General features: G+C 55.2%; 1 protein-coding gene across 1 annotated transcript; it reads right to left on the bottom strand.

The window, feature by feature from the left end:
* Positions 1 to 413: 413 nt before the first annotated feature.
* Positions 414 to 10,066, bottom strand: CCDC124 (coiled-coil domain containing 124). Its single transcript, XM_036314441.1, has 5 exons — positions 9,913 to 10,066; positions 4,109 to 4,278; positions 1,546 to 1,735; positions 1,007 to 1,121; positions 414 to 868 (listed from the first exon to the last, which is right to left on the bottom strand). The coding sequence occupies exons 2-5, from the start codon at positions 4,265 to 4,267 to the stop codon at positions 661 to 663; spliced, it is 672 nt and encodes a 223-aa protein (XP_036170334.1). The 5' UTR covers positions 4,268 to 4,278; positions 9,913 to 10,066; the 3' UTR covers positions 414 to 660.
* Positions 10,067 to 17,769: the final 7,703 nt, after the last annotated feature.

Here is a 17,769-nt window from a genome sequence, read left to right as displayed (position 1 = left end):
CAGGCCTCCCCCCAGATGCCTCCTGTGTTGGAACAACAGAGCAGCCAGCACTGCCTGACCCCAAGCATAGCATGTGACTTGGCCGCTGACTCTGACCCAGACTTAGGATGCCAGCAACTTGCCTCTCCTCTCCTCTGAGTCATTCCCTAAAGTGACCTGGAGCCAGAGCCTCCTCAAGCTCTGAGTCGCACTCTTGCAGGAGCCCATCAAGATTCAGGAATGGCGGCACAGGGTCTTCACTGGACAAATGGCCCAGCCAGGAGGGAGCACCTTTGGACCTGAGGCACAGGTCTCAGGTAGCTTGCTGCAACAGGAGTGCTGCTAGGAGCTCTTATCATCCTTGGCTGTGTATGGCATATCCCCCCTCACTCCAGCCTTCATCCCCCTGCCCCCCAGACTTCAAGTACACACTCTGCCTCACCCACCACCTTTATTGGGCATCAGCCCAGGACTGCACACGGGAGGGCGGTGGGTGTCACTCACAGCAGGGACCCTGGGCGGGAGGCATGGCTGATGATGCCAACTAGCCCCCAGGACACGCACTGGCCCGGGCCTCTCTAACCTTGGGACCTGACCCGGTGAGACGGCAGCAGGATCACGACCCTGACCGCCCCTAGGGCGGCTCCCCCAGTTCGTGGGGCTGCTCCCGCAGTTCGGGGCTCACTTGGGGGTGTTGAAGGGCACGGCCCGCTGGTTCATGGGGTTGTCTGGTGAGCGCAGCCACTCCTTCTTGAGTAGCTGCTTCAGCTGCGACAGCCGCATGTTGGGGTTCTCTTGCTTGAGCCGAGGCAGTTGCTCCTCCTCAAAGGCGGTGAAAGCAGCCCGCATGCGGCGCTCTGGGTGCCTGTCTCCGGCCTCCTCCGCCACGCTGCAGGGAGGACACAGGACTTCAAAGGGGCCCAGGAGCGACCTCGCCCTAGAGACTCAGGCCCCGCCCCCAGAGGCTCAGGCCCCGCCCCCAGAGGCTCAGGCCCCGCCCCCAGAGGCTCAGGCCCCGCCCCCCTACCTGAGCACCGCGATGGCGTCCTCGATGGTGCGCGCCTCCAAGCTGCCCTCCTCCAGCACTCGGCGGTTCACGTTTTCCTCCAGTGGCACCTCCAGGTGGCTCTTGGCTTTCTCGGCTGGGGATGGGCAGCCAGCCGGGTGACAGAGACGTATCCAGAGAGAGACACAGTGGGGACAGAAGGGAGGGGAGAAAGATGGCAGGAACGCGACTTGAGCTGAGAAGCCCTTCCAGGACCGACCTAGGGGGTGGTCCTACCCTTCCGGTGCCCAGCCCTCTGCCCTCCCCTGGAGCTGGGCACACGGAGGAGACTCGCACATGGCTGCTAGCTCCGCAGCCTCGGCAGCGTCCCCCATGCTGGGGAGGAGCGGCGCTCAAGCCGAGGTCGGTGCAGAGCAGGTACCCAGCGTGCCTGCGCTCAGAGCAGGCCTTCCGGGCCACGCCCCCCATGCTTCCCGCAGAGCCCAGGCTTCTGGGGAGGGGAGGGCCGCTGCCTATTCTTTACTGTGTAAGAGGGCGGAGCACAGGGGACCCTGCCCCACCTGGTTCTTGGGCTTCCTTGTGCTGATGGTCTCTGCGGAGCGTCTCCTCAATCTGGGCACGGGTGACTTTGCTTGGCACAGCTACCCGGGGGGCCTTGCTGCTCTTGAGCTTCGAGTCCTCCTCCTCCAGCAAGCGCTGGGTCTCCTTTTTGCGCTCCAGCTGCTCCAGGCGCCGCTTCTCCTTCTCCTCCTGGGGTGATGGGGCAGTCAGGGGTGGACCCCACCCCACCACCAAGGTGGACTGAGACCCTGCGGTGTGCCAGACCCTGTGTTGGACACAGGGGACATGGCTGGGAGCACGACGGCCCAACATATATGAGGATAGGAACAACACAGGTGGGGGATAGGTCTGGAAGGAAAAAGTGACCCCTGGGCAGAGGAGGAGCCAGCCAGGAGGGGGGGTGGTGGTGGTGGGAGTGGCAGGTGTAAAAACCCTGAGGCAAGAGCCACCCAGCATGAGGAGGAGAAGCACAGAGAACCGGTGTAGCTGACCTGGGGATGGGAAGTGTAGAGGGAGAAGTGTGTGTGTGGAGTTGGGGGTGGGGCAGCTTAGGAGCCTCAAGGGCTTGGGGCACAGTTTGTATTGGATTCCAAAGGCGACAGGAGCCACAGAGGGTCTGAATCCATTTGCGAGCTGGGGCAAGAGTTCTGCCCTTTTGGGTACAGAGACCTTGGAGGAGGCACTGTCCCCAGTCTAACATCACAGTGGATGGGACTGATGGCACCATGGCTCCCCACGGAGACCCAGATGCCAGTGGGACGAGGGGACATCTGGCCTAAGAACTTATCCTTGGTCACTGCCCTTCCACTGCTCCAGGGGACAGAGTGAGGTCCCATTGTAGTGTGTGTGGCCTTTGGCTGGGTTCTGCACTGCGGGCCCCCTCACTTGCCTACAATTCTGCCATCTGCCTCCCATGCCTCCGGGATGGTCCCTGCCTGCAATTCCCCAGGACACTCCCGTGGCTGGACTAAATGTCCCAGGAGAGGGGTTGATGTGCCTGAGGATACCCACTGAGCTTCCATCCTGCCTGCGTGGCACAAAAGTGTGTGTGGGCAGGTTTAACGGTCAAGGGTGTTTGAGTATAGCTTCTGGGGCTCCCACTTCTGTGCTCAGGCACCTCAGGCAAGGCCACTGTGTTCTGAGCCTTAGTTTCCTCATCTGGAGGATGGGGATGACCCCACGGCCCAAAGCGAAGGCCTGGGGAGGGCTCCCCGGGCCCAGACTGTCAAAAGGTTTCTGGCTTCTCTGTCTGCATAATGGGTCTTTGGCGGACACTGATTTTTCCCTTTGGGTTTTCAACTTTGCTATGTTGTCAAAATGCTGACAATCAAAAAGTTTAAAGACCCCACCACCACAAACCCAACGTAGCACGTGAAGAGGAGTGGAGGGAACCAGTGACATTCAATGTCCACTAACAACAAGGCAGGATCCAGTCCTGCACAGAAAGACAATGGGAAAACTCTCAAAAGTGCCCAGGCACCCCATGATCTAGGTGTGCAGGGACTGCATCAGCACTGCTACTTTCCACAACCTTTATCAGTTTTCCAACGGAGGAAACCCCTGTTCTCTGCCTGGAGTCACCATCGCATCCCCCAGGATCCTAGGCAGGCGGGACCAGCCCAGGAACCAGGACGTGTTCTGCGGGTCTCTGGTGCCACCTACTGGGCAGGACAGGTAAGCACCAGCCCTCAAACATTCCCAGACAATTAAGCACCCATTGTGTGCCTGGCACTGGGGCCCATCAGGGAGAGCCAGCCATCTCTGCCCTCTTCTGTGTTTTCATAAACTCCTGGGAGATCCTGCAGGCCCAGGTCAGCAGGTCACAAGTGGGAGTCTATCCAGAACTTCCCAGCCTCGGTTCTGCTGATGTCTGGGCTGGCTCATTCTTTGCTAGTGGCCCAGTCGCATGCCTGGCCTCACCCATTAGATGCCAGGAACACCCTCCACCAACCAGTTGTGACAACCAAAAATGTCTCCATGCCCTCACTGGCTTGGCTCAGTGGATAGAGTGTTGGCCTCAGACTGAAGGGTCCCAGGTTCGATTCCAGTCAAGGGCACATGCCCAGGTTGCAGGCTTGATCCCCAGTAGGGGGTGTGCAGGAGGCAGCCGATCAATGATTCTCTCTCATCGTTGTTGTTTCTATCTCTCTCTCCCTCTCCCTTCCTCTCTGAAATCAATAAAATATATATATATATATATATATATATATATATATATATATATATATATATATATATATATAAAGTCTCCAGATGTTGTCAGGTGTTCCCTGGATGCAGAATCACCCAAGTGAGAACTGCCAGTGTAACCTGACCCTGGCATCACATGAAGAAGAGAAACGAGCCCATGGAGGGCGGTGGCTGCCTTGCTGTTCTTCCAACGTGCCAAGTCCTGGCCACCTCAGGACCTTTGCATGAGCTGTTGCTTCTGCCTCCCTCCCTGCCCCTGCTCCGGGTTTAGTGGCTCCTTGCCCTTCAGGCCAAAGCCCCAGAGGCCTCCCACCACCTTCTCCCATGAATGCCTGTCTCAGCCACAGGCACAGCAGCCCAGGGCCCCCCAACCTTGCGCTGCTCCTTCCTCATGACGTGTTTGTCCTCATCCTTCCAGTAGGCATCCTCCAGCTCCTTGTGCTTCCGGGCATCCGCCGCCGCCTTAGCCTCAGCCCTCCGTGCCCGGGCTGCTGCTGACTTGGTGTTCTCGCCCTGGAACTTCTTGGGCATCCCTCAGCAGGCTGTGGGAGGAGGGTGGGGACCAGTGAGTCAGGGGCACCCATCTCCAGGAGCCCCAGACTCACTCCTGGGCAGCCGGGACCCCCTTGGGCCTCACTAGCGTCGTCTGTAAAACAAGGGCTCAGACTTAGCGATTTCGCTTTTTAAAAAATGAACCGTTTTCCATGTACAATTCAGTGGCATTTCATACATTCACAATGTTGTATAATCACCGCCTCTAACTAGTTCCAGAACATTCCTATCCCCCCCACGTCCCTCCTTCCCCCAGTCCCTGGCAACCAATAATCTGCTTTGTGTCCCTATGGATTTGCCTGTTCTGGACGCTGCATAGAGATGGAATCACACGTGGTCTGCATCTGGCTTCCTTCACTCAGCATGTTTTCCAGGATCATCCACATTGTAACGTGAGTCAGGGCTTCATCCCTTTTTATGGCTAAATAACATTCCTCTGTGAGAATGGCTCTTTTGTTTATCCACCCAACCCCCGGTGGACATCTGGGTTCTCTCCACTTTTTAGCTCTTGTGAGTCATGCTCGTGTGGACTTCTACAGGCCAGTCTGCCCCCTCGAGGCTTCTGTTCCTGGGTCCCACAACCCTGAGGCTCAGTCCCCCCCATCCTGGGCCAGCAGCGCCGTGAACGGCAAAGAAGGACCCAGCCCCGGCTCACACAGCTGGGAGGTGCTGCAACAATCATGAAGCTGCTGTCTGGGGGGCACATGGTCTGTGCGAGTCCCAGCTACTTCCCTGTGCCCAGCCCTCTGCTAAGAACTTTATATGGGCCAATTCAATGAATGCCCCAAAGCCGTAAATGTGGGGACTGTTCTTATTCCCATTCTCAGACAGGAAAGCCGAGGTACCTGGCCAGGTCACACGGGGCTGAGCTTGGAGTGTCACCTCCAAAGTCTGCCTTTCAGGTGAGGACGAAGTGCTGTGTGGCCCAGGGCACATGCCCTCTGGGCCTCAGTTTTCCTCATTTGGGAAATGGGCTGATGCACATCCTTCCTATGTCATCCTCACCTCGCAGAGCCTTGGAGAAATGGGCCCAGCATCCAAGAATAAAGGGGAGGGAATGTGGGGCCATCCCGACTTAGGACAGGCAACCTCTAAGTCCGAACTCTCAGCGGGGTGACTGGTGGGAGGAAGCTGCTATCTATGAGCCCTCGGCAGAAACGCTAATATCAGCTCCTGTTTGCAGCAGTTGTGCGCGCCGGGCCAAGTGCTTTACAGGCAGCGTCTTAGTGAGTTCCCACCACCCTGGTGGGTGACAGCCCGGCTGAGACCTGAAGGATGGGTTGAAGGCAGCCCTGTGAGGATAAAGGGGTGAGGATACAGGGTGAAGGGCACGACACATGCAAAGGCCTCGAGGCAAGAATGAGGCTATATTCAGGCACCAGGGAGTTACAAGGCAGCCTTGAGCAGGGCAGGAACACTTTCTGATTAGTTGGTTCCAGAGCCCTCCCTGGCTGTCAGGTGGGCGGCACCGAACACTGAGGGGATGATGATGATGCAACGGGCAGAGCCGGAGGTTTGATGGGATAAAGCTGTGTGTGTTCTAAACCAGTGGTCGGCAAACTGCGGCCCCTTGAGTGTGGCTCTTCCACAAATACATGTGCGGGCGCACACGTACAGTGCGATTGAAACTTCGTGGCCACACGCAAGGGGCCAAAGAGCCGCATGTGGCTCGAGAGCCGCAGTTTGCCGACCACTGTTCTAAACCATTTCATCCCCAGCAGCAGCAAAGACATCCTCCACCAAGCACTTTACATGGACCAACTCAAACAAATGTCCCACAACCTTAATCATGGGGACTGTCCCTGTTCCCATTCGAAGGTGGGAACGCTGAGGTACCTCATCAGGTGCCCATTTACACGTGAGAAATCTGAGGCTTTGAAAGGTTAAGTGACAGGCTGAGAGCCATACAGGGGGTTAGTGAAGGGGCCTGGATTCCAACCCATGCCTAGCTCCTCAGTCCCAACTCCATGCTCCTTTTTAAAAAATTTATTTCAGAGAAGAAGGGAGAGGGAGAGAGAGATAAAAACATCAATGATGAGAGAGAATCATTGATGGGCTGCCTCCTGCAGGCCCCCTTCTGGGGATTGAGCCCGAAACCCGGGCATGTGCCCTGGCTGGGAATCGAACCGTTGACCTCCTGGTTCATAGGCAGATGCTCAACAACTGAACTATACTGGCCAGGCCGGACTCCATGCTCTGTATCACTGCTCCACCCTAGGGTCCTGGCAGGTCCCTCAGGGAACATCAACACAGATCAGGACTCAGAAGCCACTAGGGCCCCTCACTTGACACAGAAGGACAGTCCCTCCAGGCTGTGGAATACATGGTATTTGTGGAAGAGCCACACTCAAGGGGCCGCAGTTTGCCGACCACTGGTTTAGAACACACACAGCTTTATCCGATCAAACCTCCGGCTCTGCCGGTTGCATCACCATCATTCCCTCAGATGGGAAGCAAACCCCATGAGGAAGAACGGGACAGACTGGGGATCAGTGGATCCAGGAGACTCAGGGTTGAGTCCTCGGCTCTGTAATCCTAATTGATGTATTTCCCTTCAAACCCCAGTTTTCTTATTTGAGATGTGGGGGTGATTCTAGTCCTTCCCCACACTAAATCCAGCATCCATCACTGAGCATCTACAACAGAAACCCTCTCCAGATTCCCCAGGGAAGCACACGGAGTGGGGATTACTGTCCAAGTTACAGATGAGAACATGCCTCACCCCCTACTCCAGTGTGAGTCCCTCCATTTCTCCCTTATGAATCCTGCAGCAGGCACACCAGCCTCCTTGCTATTTTTCAAATATGTCAAGAGGGTCCCCACCTCAGTGCCTTTGCACTTGCTGTGCGCTCTACCTGGCTATTCTTTGTTCCTCTTTGTACCTAGTTAACTCCTATTTAAACTTCTTGCATCCTTCAAGAAGCCTTCCCTGGGTCCCCTTGACTCTTAGACCTCAAACTTTTCTTTGAGATCCTTGTCTGGGTTGCTTTCCGTTCATGTATATCAGGGGTCCTCAAACTACGGCCCGCGGGCTACATGTGGCCCGCCGAAAACATTTATCCGGCCCGCCGAGTGTTTTTGCCGCCGCTGCCTGTTGCTTAGCAGCCGACTAGTTTTTAAACTATAGTCCGGCCCTCCAACGGTCCGAGGGACAGTGAACTGGCCCCGTTTAAAAAGTTTGAGGACCCCTGATTTATATGGTTAACAAATGTCCCTTTTTCTCACCAGGCTGGGAGCTCCATAAAGGCAGGGCTGGGACTACCTAGGTCACTACCGTGTCCCCAGTTCCCTCATTCATTTGCACAATAAGTGTTTTTCTTTTTCCTCTCAATAAATGTGTTTTTAAAATTTGTATTTATTGACTCGAGAGAGGTTGATTTATTGTTCCTCTTATGCGTTCATCGGTTACTTCTTGTATGTGCCCTTACCAGGGAGTGAATCTACAACCTTGGTGTACGGGGATGGTGCTCTAACCAACTGAGCTACCAGCCAGGGCTCAGTAAACGTTTTAGGCAAATGAGTGAACAAGTGTTGACTTCCAGGGTTCCGCCAGTATTTACTTCATGCTGGGTTGTGTCCAAACTCAGCTTCTTCCTGTTCTTCCCACTTACCCCCTCCCCTCCTGCCTCTGGGACTCTGCTCTTGCTATGCCCTCATCTAATACACCCCGCCCTAACCCCTCCTCCTGTGAAAACCCGGCCCAGCCACAGGGACTCTGCCCCAGCATCTCATCCTCACCTGCAACCCAAGGCCTGGCAGGGCTTTTTGGCCCCCTCTTCAGGCTGAGAACCCAGGACTGATTGCTTGTGTCCTTCTAAAATGCCCATGCTGAAGCCCTAACCCTCAGCGTGACTGTATCTGGAGACAGGACCAGTGAGGAGGTGATACAGATTAAATGAGGTCAGCCCTGGCCGGTGTGGCTCAATTGGTTGAGCGTTGTCCTATGGACTGAGGTCCCCAGTTCGATTCCCAGTCAAGGGCATATGCCTGGGTTGAGGGCTCAATCCCCAGTAGGGGGCATGCAGGAGGCAGCCAATCAATGATTCTCTCTCATTGTGTGGTATTTTTTAAAAAATATACTTTTATTGATTTCAGAGAGGAAGGGAGAGGGAGAGAGAGATAGAAACATCAATGATGAGAGCGAATCATCGATCGGATGCCTCCTGCACGCCCTATACTGGGGATCAAGCCCACAGCCTGGGCATGTGCCCTTGACTGAAATCGAACCTGGGACCCTTCAGTCCGCAGGCCAGAGCGCCATCCACTGAGCCAAACCAGCTAGGGTTCTCATTGTTGATGTTTCTGTCTCTCTCCCTCTCCCCTCCTCTCTGAAATCAATAAAAATATTTTTTTCCAAAAAAAAGAAGACATTGGTGGAAATCCTACCTTAAAAAAAAAAAGATTCATGTGGTCATAGGGTGGGGCCCTAATCTAATAGGGTTAGTGCCCCTGTAAGAGCAAAAGACACTAGAGCATACCCTCCACCATGTGAGCACACAAGGAGAAGGTGGCCGTCGGCAGGTCAGGAAAAGCCTGCACCAGGAACTAAACTACCTGGCACCTTGATCTTGGACTTCCCACCTCCAGAACTGTGAGCAAATCACTGTCTGTTGTCTAAGCTGCCTGGTCTGTGGTATTTGCTATGGCAGCCCAGGCTGACTAAGACAGACAGCTCTTCTCTGGAACACAGTCCCTCACTTTGTCATTCAGCAAGCAGGTACTAAGCACCTAAAACAAGGGGGATGCTGGAGAAAGAGGTGGAGCCAATGGGCTTCCTGCCCACATGGGATTGCCAGGCTGTCTGGGAGATAAGCATTAAGAGTGACAACTTGAGATCTGAGCTGTGATAGGGGCCTGCAAAAAAGGGGGAGGGGGTGCTGGAGGGGGCTTCTGGGAGATGTGTGTCAAAGGACTTCCTGGATGAGCTATCCAGGAAAAAGTCTAAAGGAGAGGAAAATCCTCGCCCCCAGGAATGTGGGGCAGGCAGGCTAGGAGGAGGGATTTGTACTCCAGGGTGATGGGAGGGTGAGGAGGGTGCTAGAGCCCGGAGGCGCAGACCTATGGGAAGGAACCCTCTGAGGTTGGTGAGGAAGTAAATTGGGATGGGGAGTGGGGAGGAGACAGAAGCAGGGAGCTCGAGCAGGGATCCGGGGAGTGGCTCTGGCTGGACAGGGGGTACACTCAGGTGGGAATCAAGAACCACAAAATTGCTTGGATGTGAAGGTAAGAGAGAAGAGATGAAGCGCAACGCCTCCTCCTCCAAGAAGCCCTCCGGCCCTCCCTTCTGGGCTCGCCCGCCCCACCGTCCCTCGCTCCCGTCCTGATCCCACTGCAAGAAGCCGGGGACGGAGCTCTGTCATCCCCCAGCCTGCGAGCTGCTCAAGGGCAGGGCCGGAGCTGGGCGGACTCGAACACGCCGCTGTCCCTCTGGGTTTCCGTCGCGAGCTGTGGTTAATGAGCACAGCCCCCGCGGCAGCCTCCGCGACTGGGCGCCGGAAGTGCGCCCGCCCCGACCACCCCACCTCTCGCCCTCCTCGGGGACGGTCCCAGGCCCAGGCGCCCACCCGGCCCACCCGCACCCCGCCCCCCGAACCCCAGTTCCGCCCGCACACGGCCGCTCCTACCTCCTGCCCCCGGCGCCGGTCAGGTCGCTCCTCTGTGAAGTCATCGCGGGGCTTGCGTGCTGCGCTCCCGGCGGCGCGCGCTGATGACGTATCCGCGCTGCCGCCATCTTGGTAAAGGAAGTGCCGGCCGATCTCCGGCCCCAAGCCGAGGTTCATTTATTCGTTTTCTTCAAGAAGCGGATAGTCTGCCCTAACCGGTTTGGCTCAGTGGATAGGGCGTCAGCCTGTGGACTGAAGGGTTCCAGGTTCGATTCCAGTCAAGGGCATGTACCTTGGTTGCGGGCACATCCCCAGTCGGGGGTGTGCAGGAGGCAGCTGATGGATGTTTCCCTCTCATCGATGTTTCTAACTCTCTATCTCTCTCCCATCCTCTCTGTAAAAAATCAATTTAAAAAAAAAGAAGAAGCGTAGAGTCCATAAAGACTCTACCCTGGTGCTCACTGAGCCGGAAGGGGCAGGTACAGGCAACCTAGAGCCTTGCCTTTACCAAGATGGCCGCTGCCCGGAGGCCGGACGGCCGCTGGCACCTCGCACTTGGTCGGGTGGCATCAGCCGGGGGCTGTCCCCGCTGCCCCCGCCAGGGCGCGCCAGAACCCGCAGCCCGCGCGCGGTCTGTAGCCCCAGGAGGCGGGGAAATAGTCTTGAGCCCTGCGCTATGGCTTTTATTTTTTCAGCGCTCTCCCGTCTCCCCTTCCCTGCCTCCCGTTTGCGGAGCTGGGAGGGAGGCGGCAGGAGAAGGGGGCAGGAAAGTTAACACCGCCCTGTCCAGGTGGGGAAACTGAGGCCCGTCAAGGCCAGGAATTGAATTTGGCCAAAATGTAACCGCGAGCGGCTCCGATTTCTCGCGGGCCCCTCCTTCTGGATTACTGTCCTCCCCTACCCCCTTGCAATGTTATTTATTATTTTGTTAAACAGATTTGGGGGTCATTTTGAAACCGGGTCTGGGCTGCCTGTCACTCACTACTTGAGCCAGTTAAGCAGAGGCAGGGTTGAATCCTGTGTGTTTATTCCAATAAGGGCAGTGTGGGAGAGCAGCAGGCCATCCACAGAAATCTGCTCCCCCCCCCCCCCCCCCCCCCCCCCCCAGCAAAGCCAGCTGCTTATATTGGGTGGCAGGACAAAGATGATATGGGAAGTAGGCGAAAGGAATAAGAAAGGGTGTAACGGTTACAGGCTACTGGCAGTGCGGGCTGGGGTTGCAAAGGGGTGGGGGCACCTCCGGGACTCCATTGTTTGATGGAGTTAATCTTTCTTGGATAAGGAGAATGGACCACATTTTGAGGTTAATCCCCAGGTCCCAGGATGTACAACTCCCAGGCAGGTCAGAATGTGCTTTCTTTTTTTTAGATATTTAAAATTATATATATATCAGTGCACAAATTTGTGCACCTTGAAAGGAACTGTGGACCGAGAGGTGGGCACAGGGGCCGGTCTCAGCCCATCCTCCAGGCCCTCGCCTGCCCCTTCCCGCCATGCCCCCAGTCCCCTGTCTGCCAGCAGCTCTGCTCCTGCTGCCTCTGATCCCACACACTGACGGGCACCGGCCCCACTCGCACCTGCTGACAGCGCGGAGTGATTGAGGCTGGCGCCAGGCACTGGGTGGGACTGTGGTGCATGGGAGCAAAGAATTTTCAGTAACCACCAGAGGCTTGCCCTGATGACTGACCGGCACCCTGCCTTGGTCTGGCGCCCCCGCTCACCTGCTCCACCATCCTGCCATGGCCGATGCCTGCCATGGTCCACATGCGCCCCCTGGTGGTCAGCGCACTTCATAGTGACTGGTTGTTCAGTTGTTCCACCGTTCGGTCTATTTGCATATTAGGGTTTTATATATATAGATTTTTTAAATTGATTTCAGAGAGGAAGGGAGAGGGAGGGAGAGATAGAAACATCAGTGATGAGAGAGAATCGTTGATTGGCTGACTCCTGCATGCTCCCTATTGGGGCTTGAGCCCGCAACCCAGGCATGTGCCCTGATCTCCTGGTTTGTAGTTCGGTGCTCAACCACTGAGCCACATGGGCAGGGCAGAATTACTTTCTTTAATCAGAACAAAACAATCACAGTTAACAGAGCATAATTAACATCCTATATAATAAAAGCCTAATATGCTAAGTGTCCAGTTGTCTGGTCGTCCATTCAACCAATCAAAGCATAATATGCTAGTGATACGCTAAGGCTGCTCTACTGCTCGCTATGACATGCACTGACCACCAGGGGGCAGACAATCAACTGGTCGACCAGTTGCTATGACATGCACTGACTACCAGGGGGCAGACACTCCAACTGGTAGGTTAACTTGCTGCTGGGGTCCAGCAGATCAGGACTAAGCAGATGGGCTGGACACGCCCTGGAGCCCTCCTGCAGTTCCTCCCCAGCTGGCCAACCTCCTGCATCCCTCCCTGGCCCCGATCGTGCACCAGTGGGGTCCCTCAGCCTGGCCTGTGCCCTCTCGCAATCTGGGGCCCCTTGGGTGCAGGACAAAGCCACCCTATGTCTTCACTAGCAGAGAATGCAAACAAGGATTCCGGAATGCTGGTGAACCTTGAACCCATGGCAAGGGCCAAAGTTATGCACCAATTGTCTAGTCCAGACAATGGGCGTTCAAGTTATTTCCTGATAACTGATCCTTCTAATATTTACTGACCTTTAAGATAGTCTGTCTGTTACCACAATTACCTGCCTGCCTAAGAGCTAGATGTGTATCCAATATTGAATAAAAGGCTGGCGAGGCCTGGGCACCAGTGGAAGTCCTTCCCCTTGAGTTGGGCTTGCTTGCTTGGACCCCAATATTTCCAAATTATCTCTTGTCTCTTTCATTTGCGTGTGACCCCTCCTCCAGATCCTGAACCCTGAACCATGCAGGACGTGGGGGAACATACACACTTGGGGAATGTTGGAGAGCTGCTTTCAGCCTAATCCCGCTCAATGCAGGAGCTGCCACCTGGTGGTCAGTGCGCTCCCACAAGGGGAGTGCTGCTCAGCCAGAAGCCAGGCTCATGGCTGGCGAGTGCAGCAGTGGTGGTGGGCGCCTCTCTTGTCTCCATGGCAGCGCTAAGGATGTCCAACTGCCCTGAGGGGAGCGAGCCTAAGCTGTCAGTCAGACATCCCCCGAGGGCTCCCGGACTGCGAGAGGGAGCAGGCCGGGCTGAGGGACCCTCTCCAAGTGCACGAATTTCGTGCACCGGGCCTCTAGTTTCTTATAACTACAGCTAGTCCCCACTATTCTATTTCTCCCTCCCACCCCAAACAATATGTGCTAGGGATCTGAGGATGGTTACACTGGGCCTGGCTGTGAGGAGAAGCAGTGAGTGAACTTGGGAGTCAGTTCACAAGAGTCTGACTTGACCACAGAGTCCAACCCCAGTGACACTGCTGGGACCTAGGTCAGACCATGGACCTCTCCTGCCTGAAAGCCTCGCCTAGGTCCTTCCTGCCCCCTTCCTCCCATCTCCCCACCTCTCCTCCCTTGTCTTCCCCATTCTCTCTCAGCCCCAGCCACACCAGCCTCCTTTCTCCAAATGACCAGTCACTGTCCTGCCTCGGGGAGTTCACCTGTGCTCTTCCCTCTGTCCTCACCCAGCATTTCCGGTGGCCAGCTCCTTCCCTTCCTTCAGGCCTTGGCCCAAATATCCCGTCCTGAGTAAAGACCTCCCTGGCTTCCTGAGTAGTTGGTGCTCCATCTCCAGCCCTCTTTTTTGTTTCCATCATAACATCAACTTGCTTTGTCCATTTAGTGACATGTTTGTGTCCTGTCTTTCCCATGGAATGGTGTTCGTCATCAAGAAGAAGGGGCTTAATGTAAACCAAGCATGTCAAACTTGCGGCCCGAGGGCCACATGCAGCCCACAACGAGCATCTCTGCGGCCCAGCCAATATAACGGTATGTAAGAAACGTTTTAATAAAAATTTCGTAACTTGATTTTTACAATATCCTGTTACACATAATTATTAATAACGAGCTACAACGTTCACTAATGACTGATGACTATAATCATGTTGCATTCATTTCTCTTACGCACATTTCTCTCCACTAATACTAGCAGCGAATGTTTTAGCAGCCGATTGCCACGTCATTAGTCTTGTACTGACTTGTTTGGTGTGCACAATAGGAAATATTTCGCTTTTGGAGAACAAGAAAAATAGGTTTCTTTGCGTTACGTTTATTAATTTGTGCAGTTATTCAGTGTCTGGTAAGTTAATGTTCAAGAAAAAATATTAACTTTTGTTAAAATGTTCGATGATTTTATGTTAACGTTTACTCATTGATGTCAGCCCTTTGTATTCAGCATGTCTCTATCGAAATAAACCTGCGTTTCTATGAAAATTGAAGCCTTTGGTTTTTTCCGGCCCACATAAACTTGAACCTTGTTTGCTTGGCCTTTGAGTTGACATGCTTGATGTAAACATTTATTGTTGTTCACTATCAGGGTGTGAAGGTGTGGAGGTGCCACAGGCAACACCTAGTTAACCTTCCACTGAACCGGTTCGTGCCAGGTTTATTTTTTTATTTTTTGTTGATCCTCATGCAAGGCTATTTTTTCCATTGATTTTTAGAGAAAGTGGAAGGGAGAGACAGAGAGAGAAAACATCGATGTGAGAGAGAGACATCGATTGATTGCCTCCTACAGGCGCCCCAACCTGGGCTGGGGATGGAGCCTGTAACCAAGGTACATGTCCTTGACCGGAATCGAACCCAGGACCCTGCAGTCCAAGGGCTGACACTCTATCCACTGAGCCAAACTGGCTAGGGTTGAACCAGGTTTAAAAATAAATAAGCCCTGGCTGGTCTGGCTTAGTGGATAGAGCACTGGCCTTCGGACCAAAGGGTCCCAGGTTCTATTCCGGTCAAGGGCACATGCCTGGGTTGTGGCTCAGTCCAACGTGCAGGAGGCAGCCAATCAATGGTTTCCTCTCGTCATTGATGTTTCTATCTCTTTCTTCCTCTCCCTTCCTCGCTGAAATAAATGGAAATATATTTTTTAAAATATAAATAAGATTTTTAAAAGAGGCTTGTCACACCTTCCTGGGGGCAAGGAGCCTGTTACTTCATATTGACATAGCTGAAGGCTGCAGGTCAAGTGAATTATTCTGTATGGGGTCAAGTGAGGTTATAGCCCAGTTCCCCTCCCAGTCAGTGCAAAGGTGTCTGCCGGGCCAGCAGCCACAAGGAGGAGAGCAGCCCAGACCTGGGTGGTTCCCACGTCCTTGATAGCTAAACAAACTTCACCAGAGTCTCTCTTTGTCTTTGGCCTGCACAAGCCATTACAAGCCTGGCTCCCTCCTCCTCCTCGCTGCTAGTTTAGTGCCTAGCAGACCCCTAGCAGAAACGCACCTGCCAGGCCGTCATTGGGCCTTCCCCATTGTGTAGATAACAGAAGCTATGATTTTCCCCTCTGGTCCCCCACGTGGTTTCTTCAGACTAGCGAAGAACAGCGCGGCACTCCCAGGCTTGGGGGTCCTACAGTACACTAGGCTAGTCCGGAAAACCTGGCTTCTAGACCGAGGATGTGGGCAAGCCTAGCGGGGGAAGCGTTGGGAAGGAAACCTCAAAGTCTGCCTGGGGCAATCCTGGATCCACAGGGCGAATCCCAGGGTGGCCCGCAGGTCCCACGGTTCGCTGTATTCTGGGGGACCACCAAGGGACAGGGGGGATGCCCCCTGCATGCCGGCAGGGTTGCTCATGGTCCTGGGGACGGAGGGCAAAGAGCAAATAAGGAAAGGAAAGGATTATGAGGCGTGGCTGCTGTGGTGGCTGGCCCCTTTTATCCGAAGTGAAGTGCGTGCGGGATGCCAGCAGCAAAACAGTTGGCGGCTGAAGCCAAAGTACTCAGGCTGGAGGAGGAAGTAGAATTAGAATGGGACATGCGTCTGATGCAGGCAGTTCACGTGGAGACTTTGGGGTGGCAGCGAGAGCAAACGGGGCCAGCTGCAGGAGTGAGTGGTCTGGTTTGCTCTCCTGAGGGTGCGGAAGCTGACCCCGGCCTGGATCCAGGCCGTGGTAGCGCACCCAGAATGGAGCCATAGTAAGTGAGGGCCTACTGCTGAAATATCTCTGCCTCGGATGAGGAGATATTAGTTGAGATAGACCCAGCCATGCAGGCTCGCTCCCTTATTATTCAGACACTGGAAACTCACCAGGAGCGGCTGGACGGGCAGGACCTGCCCAGCTGCCTCTACTGCTCAGATACGTGTGCATCTCAGCCCAGCCTTACACCTCAGCCCAGCTGGCAGGGTCAGCCGCCAACATCACCAGGAGGGGACCGTCCAGCGCAGGGTGGCTGTTGAGGTGGTGGTACCTTGGGGCCGTTGGATAGCCCTGTCGGGCGGTGAGTTGAGCGTGTGGCCTCGGTCGCACCAAACCCCTCTCTGTGGCAGCGCATCCCTGGGGCTGCACAGCACTGAGCATGCCTCCCTTTGGACATGGGTGATGGCAGGGTGTCGGCGGCCTGGCCCAACGAGGGACATTTACCCGTGTCTGTGCCTAGGTGGGGTCCCCTGGCGGAGCTCCGAACTCTCCTCCAGGAGATGGGGATGAGGCTCGCTATTTACGATGATGACTTTCTGGGGCCGGAGGCAATGGCTTTCACCACTGGCGTGAGAGACCACATCCTGCAGGCGGCCCTGGCTGCCTACTCCGGGCCCCTGGTTCCCAGCCTTTCAGGTTTGCTGGGAGACACAGTGCAGCCAGCCGCCCAGGTAGTGTCAGATCTGGGAGAGACTGAACTAGCCTTTTACCCGTAAAGGCGTGGGCAGTAGAGGGGAATAAACAGCCCGGGCAGCTGGCAGGGAGCAGCAGGGCGGGGGAAGTCACCCAGAAGCAAATGTGGCGGGACCTCCTAAGAGTCGGGGTGAGTCCCAAGAAAATTGACAGGCAGCCTAATAAGATCTCGGTTCTCCTGTGGCCGCAGGTGAAGCTGCAGCAGCCGTTTCAACCCTTGCCCCAGGCTAAGCCAGAGGTGCAGGTCTTGGAATGAACCCTGAGCGCCAAGGTCGAGCCCCCCCTGCCCCACAGCTGGTGGGTTACCTCAAATCGGGCTGGGGCAGAGACTCCGTGGTGGCCGCAGGTGTCCGGTGGCCTGGCCGGGTGGCTCTACTGCAGGCTCTCCTGGAGATGACCCTTGGGGCAGCCTCTTTGCAAAGGGAGCGGGCTAAAGTTCCCACGTGGTTTGGGGTCTTCGGGAGCCACGTGTAGAGGTTGCCATCTACTGGTCCTGCAAGAATGTTCAACGGGTGTCAGCCCTCATAGACACAGGGGCTGAGTGCACACTTCTCCATGGGAACCCTGGCCGGGCCCAAGGACCCATCAGTGCCATCGATGGGTACGGGGGTGCCGCCATAGGCGTGAGGCACATCACTGGCTCATTTACCATTGGGCGCCTGCCCTCCCTCCCACCCTGTGCTGTGCTTCTTTCTCCTATAGTAGGGTATGTCTTAGGGATTGATGGCCTCCTGGAGCTCCGGTTGAGAACTACTGCTGGGAGTTCAGGCTGTGAGTCTGGGTGGTGAAGGCAACCCTGCAGGGGCGGGCGAGAGCACCCCCAATAGTTCTGCCACACCAGGGTGTGTGGTAGCCACTGAGCAGTACCAGCTACCCGGGGGCCTCAGAGAAATAGGGGGAACTATTGAGGAGCTCAACAAAGTAGGGATTGTCTGTCCAGCTCATAGTCTCCACAATTCCCCCATTTGGCCTGCGAGAAAGCCAGACGGGACATGGTCAGTGACCACAGACTATAGGGAATTTAATAAAGTGGTTCCTCCCCTCTTTGTGGCAGTGCCCAATAGTACTGACGTCTTAGACACGCTGGCAGGTCAAGCCGACACGGACCACTACGTGGTGGATTTAGCTAATGCTTTCT

This window comes from Myotis myotis, unplaced genomic scaffold, assembly GCF_014108235.1.
Source record: "Myotis myotis isolate mMyoMyo1 unplaced genomic scaffold, mMyoMyo1.p scaffold_m19_p_6, whole genome shotgun sequence".
NCBI lineage: Eukaryota > Metazoa > Chordata > Mammalia > Chiroptera > Vespertilionidae > Myotis > Myotis myotis.
The sequence above is the reverse complement of the archived record's forward strand: the minus strand, read 5'-3'. Positions and strand labels throughout refer to the sequence as shown.

What these genes read in the sequence shown, in the direction of transcription:
- CCDC124 (XM_036314441.1), bottom strand. Translation starts at nt 4,267, where the DNA reads ATGCCCAAGAAGTTCCAGGGCGAGAACACCAAGTCAGCAGCAGCCCGG. An exon ending in TGAGGAAGGAGCAGCGCAAG is followed by an intron (nt 1,736 to 4,108) that starts GTTGGGGGGCCC and finishes CCATCACCCCAG; the next exon opens with GAGGAGAAGGAGAAGCGGCG. An exon ending in GACGCCATCGCGGTGCTCAG is followed by an intron (nt 869 to 1,006) that starts GTAGGGGGGCGG and finishes TCCTCCCTGCAG; the next exon opens with CGTGGCGGAGGAGGCCGGAG.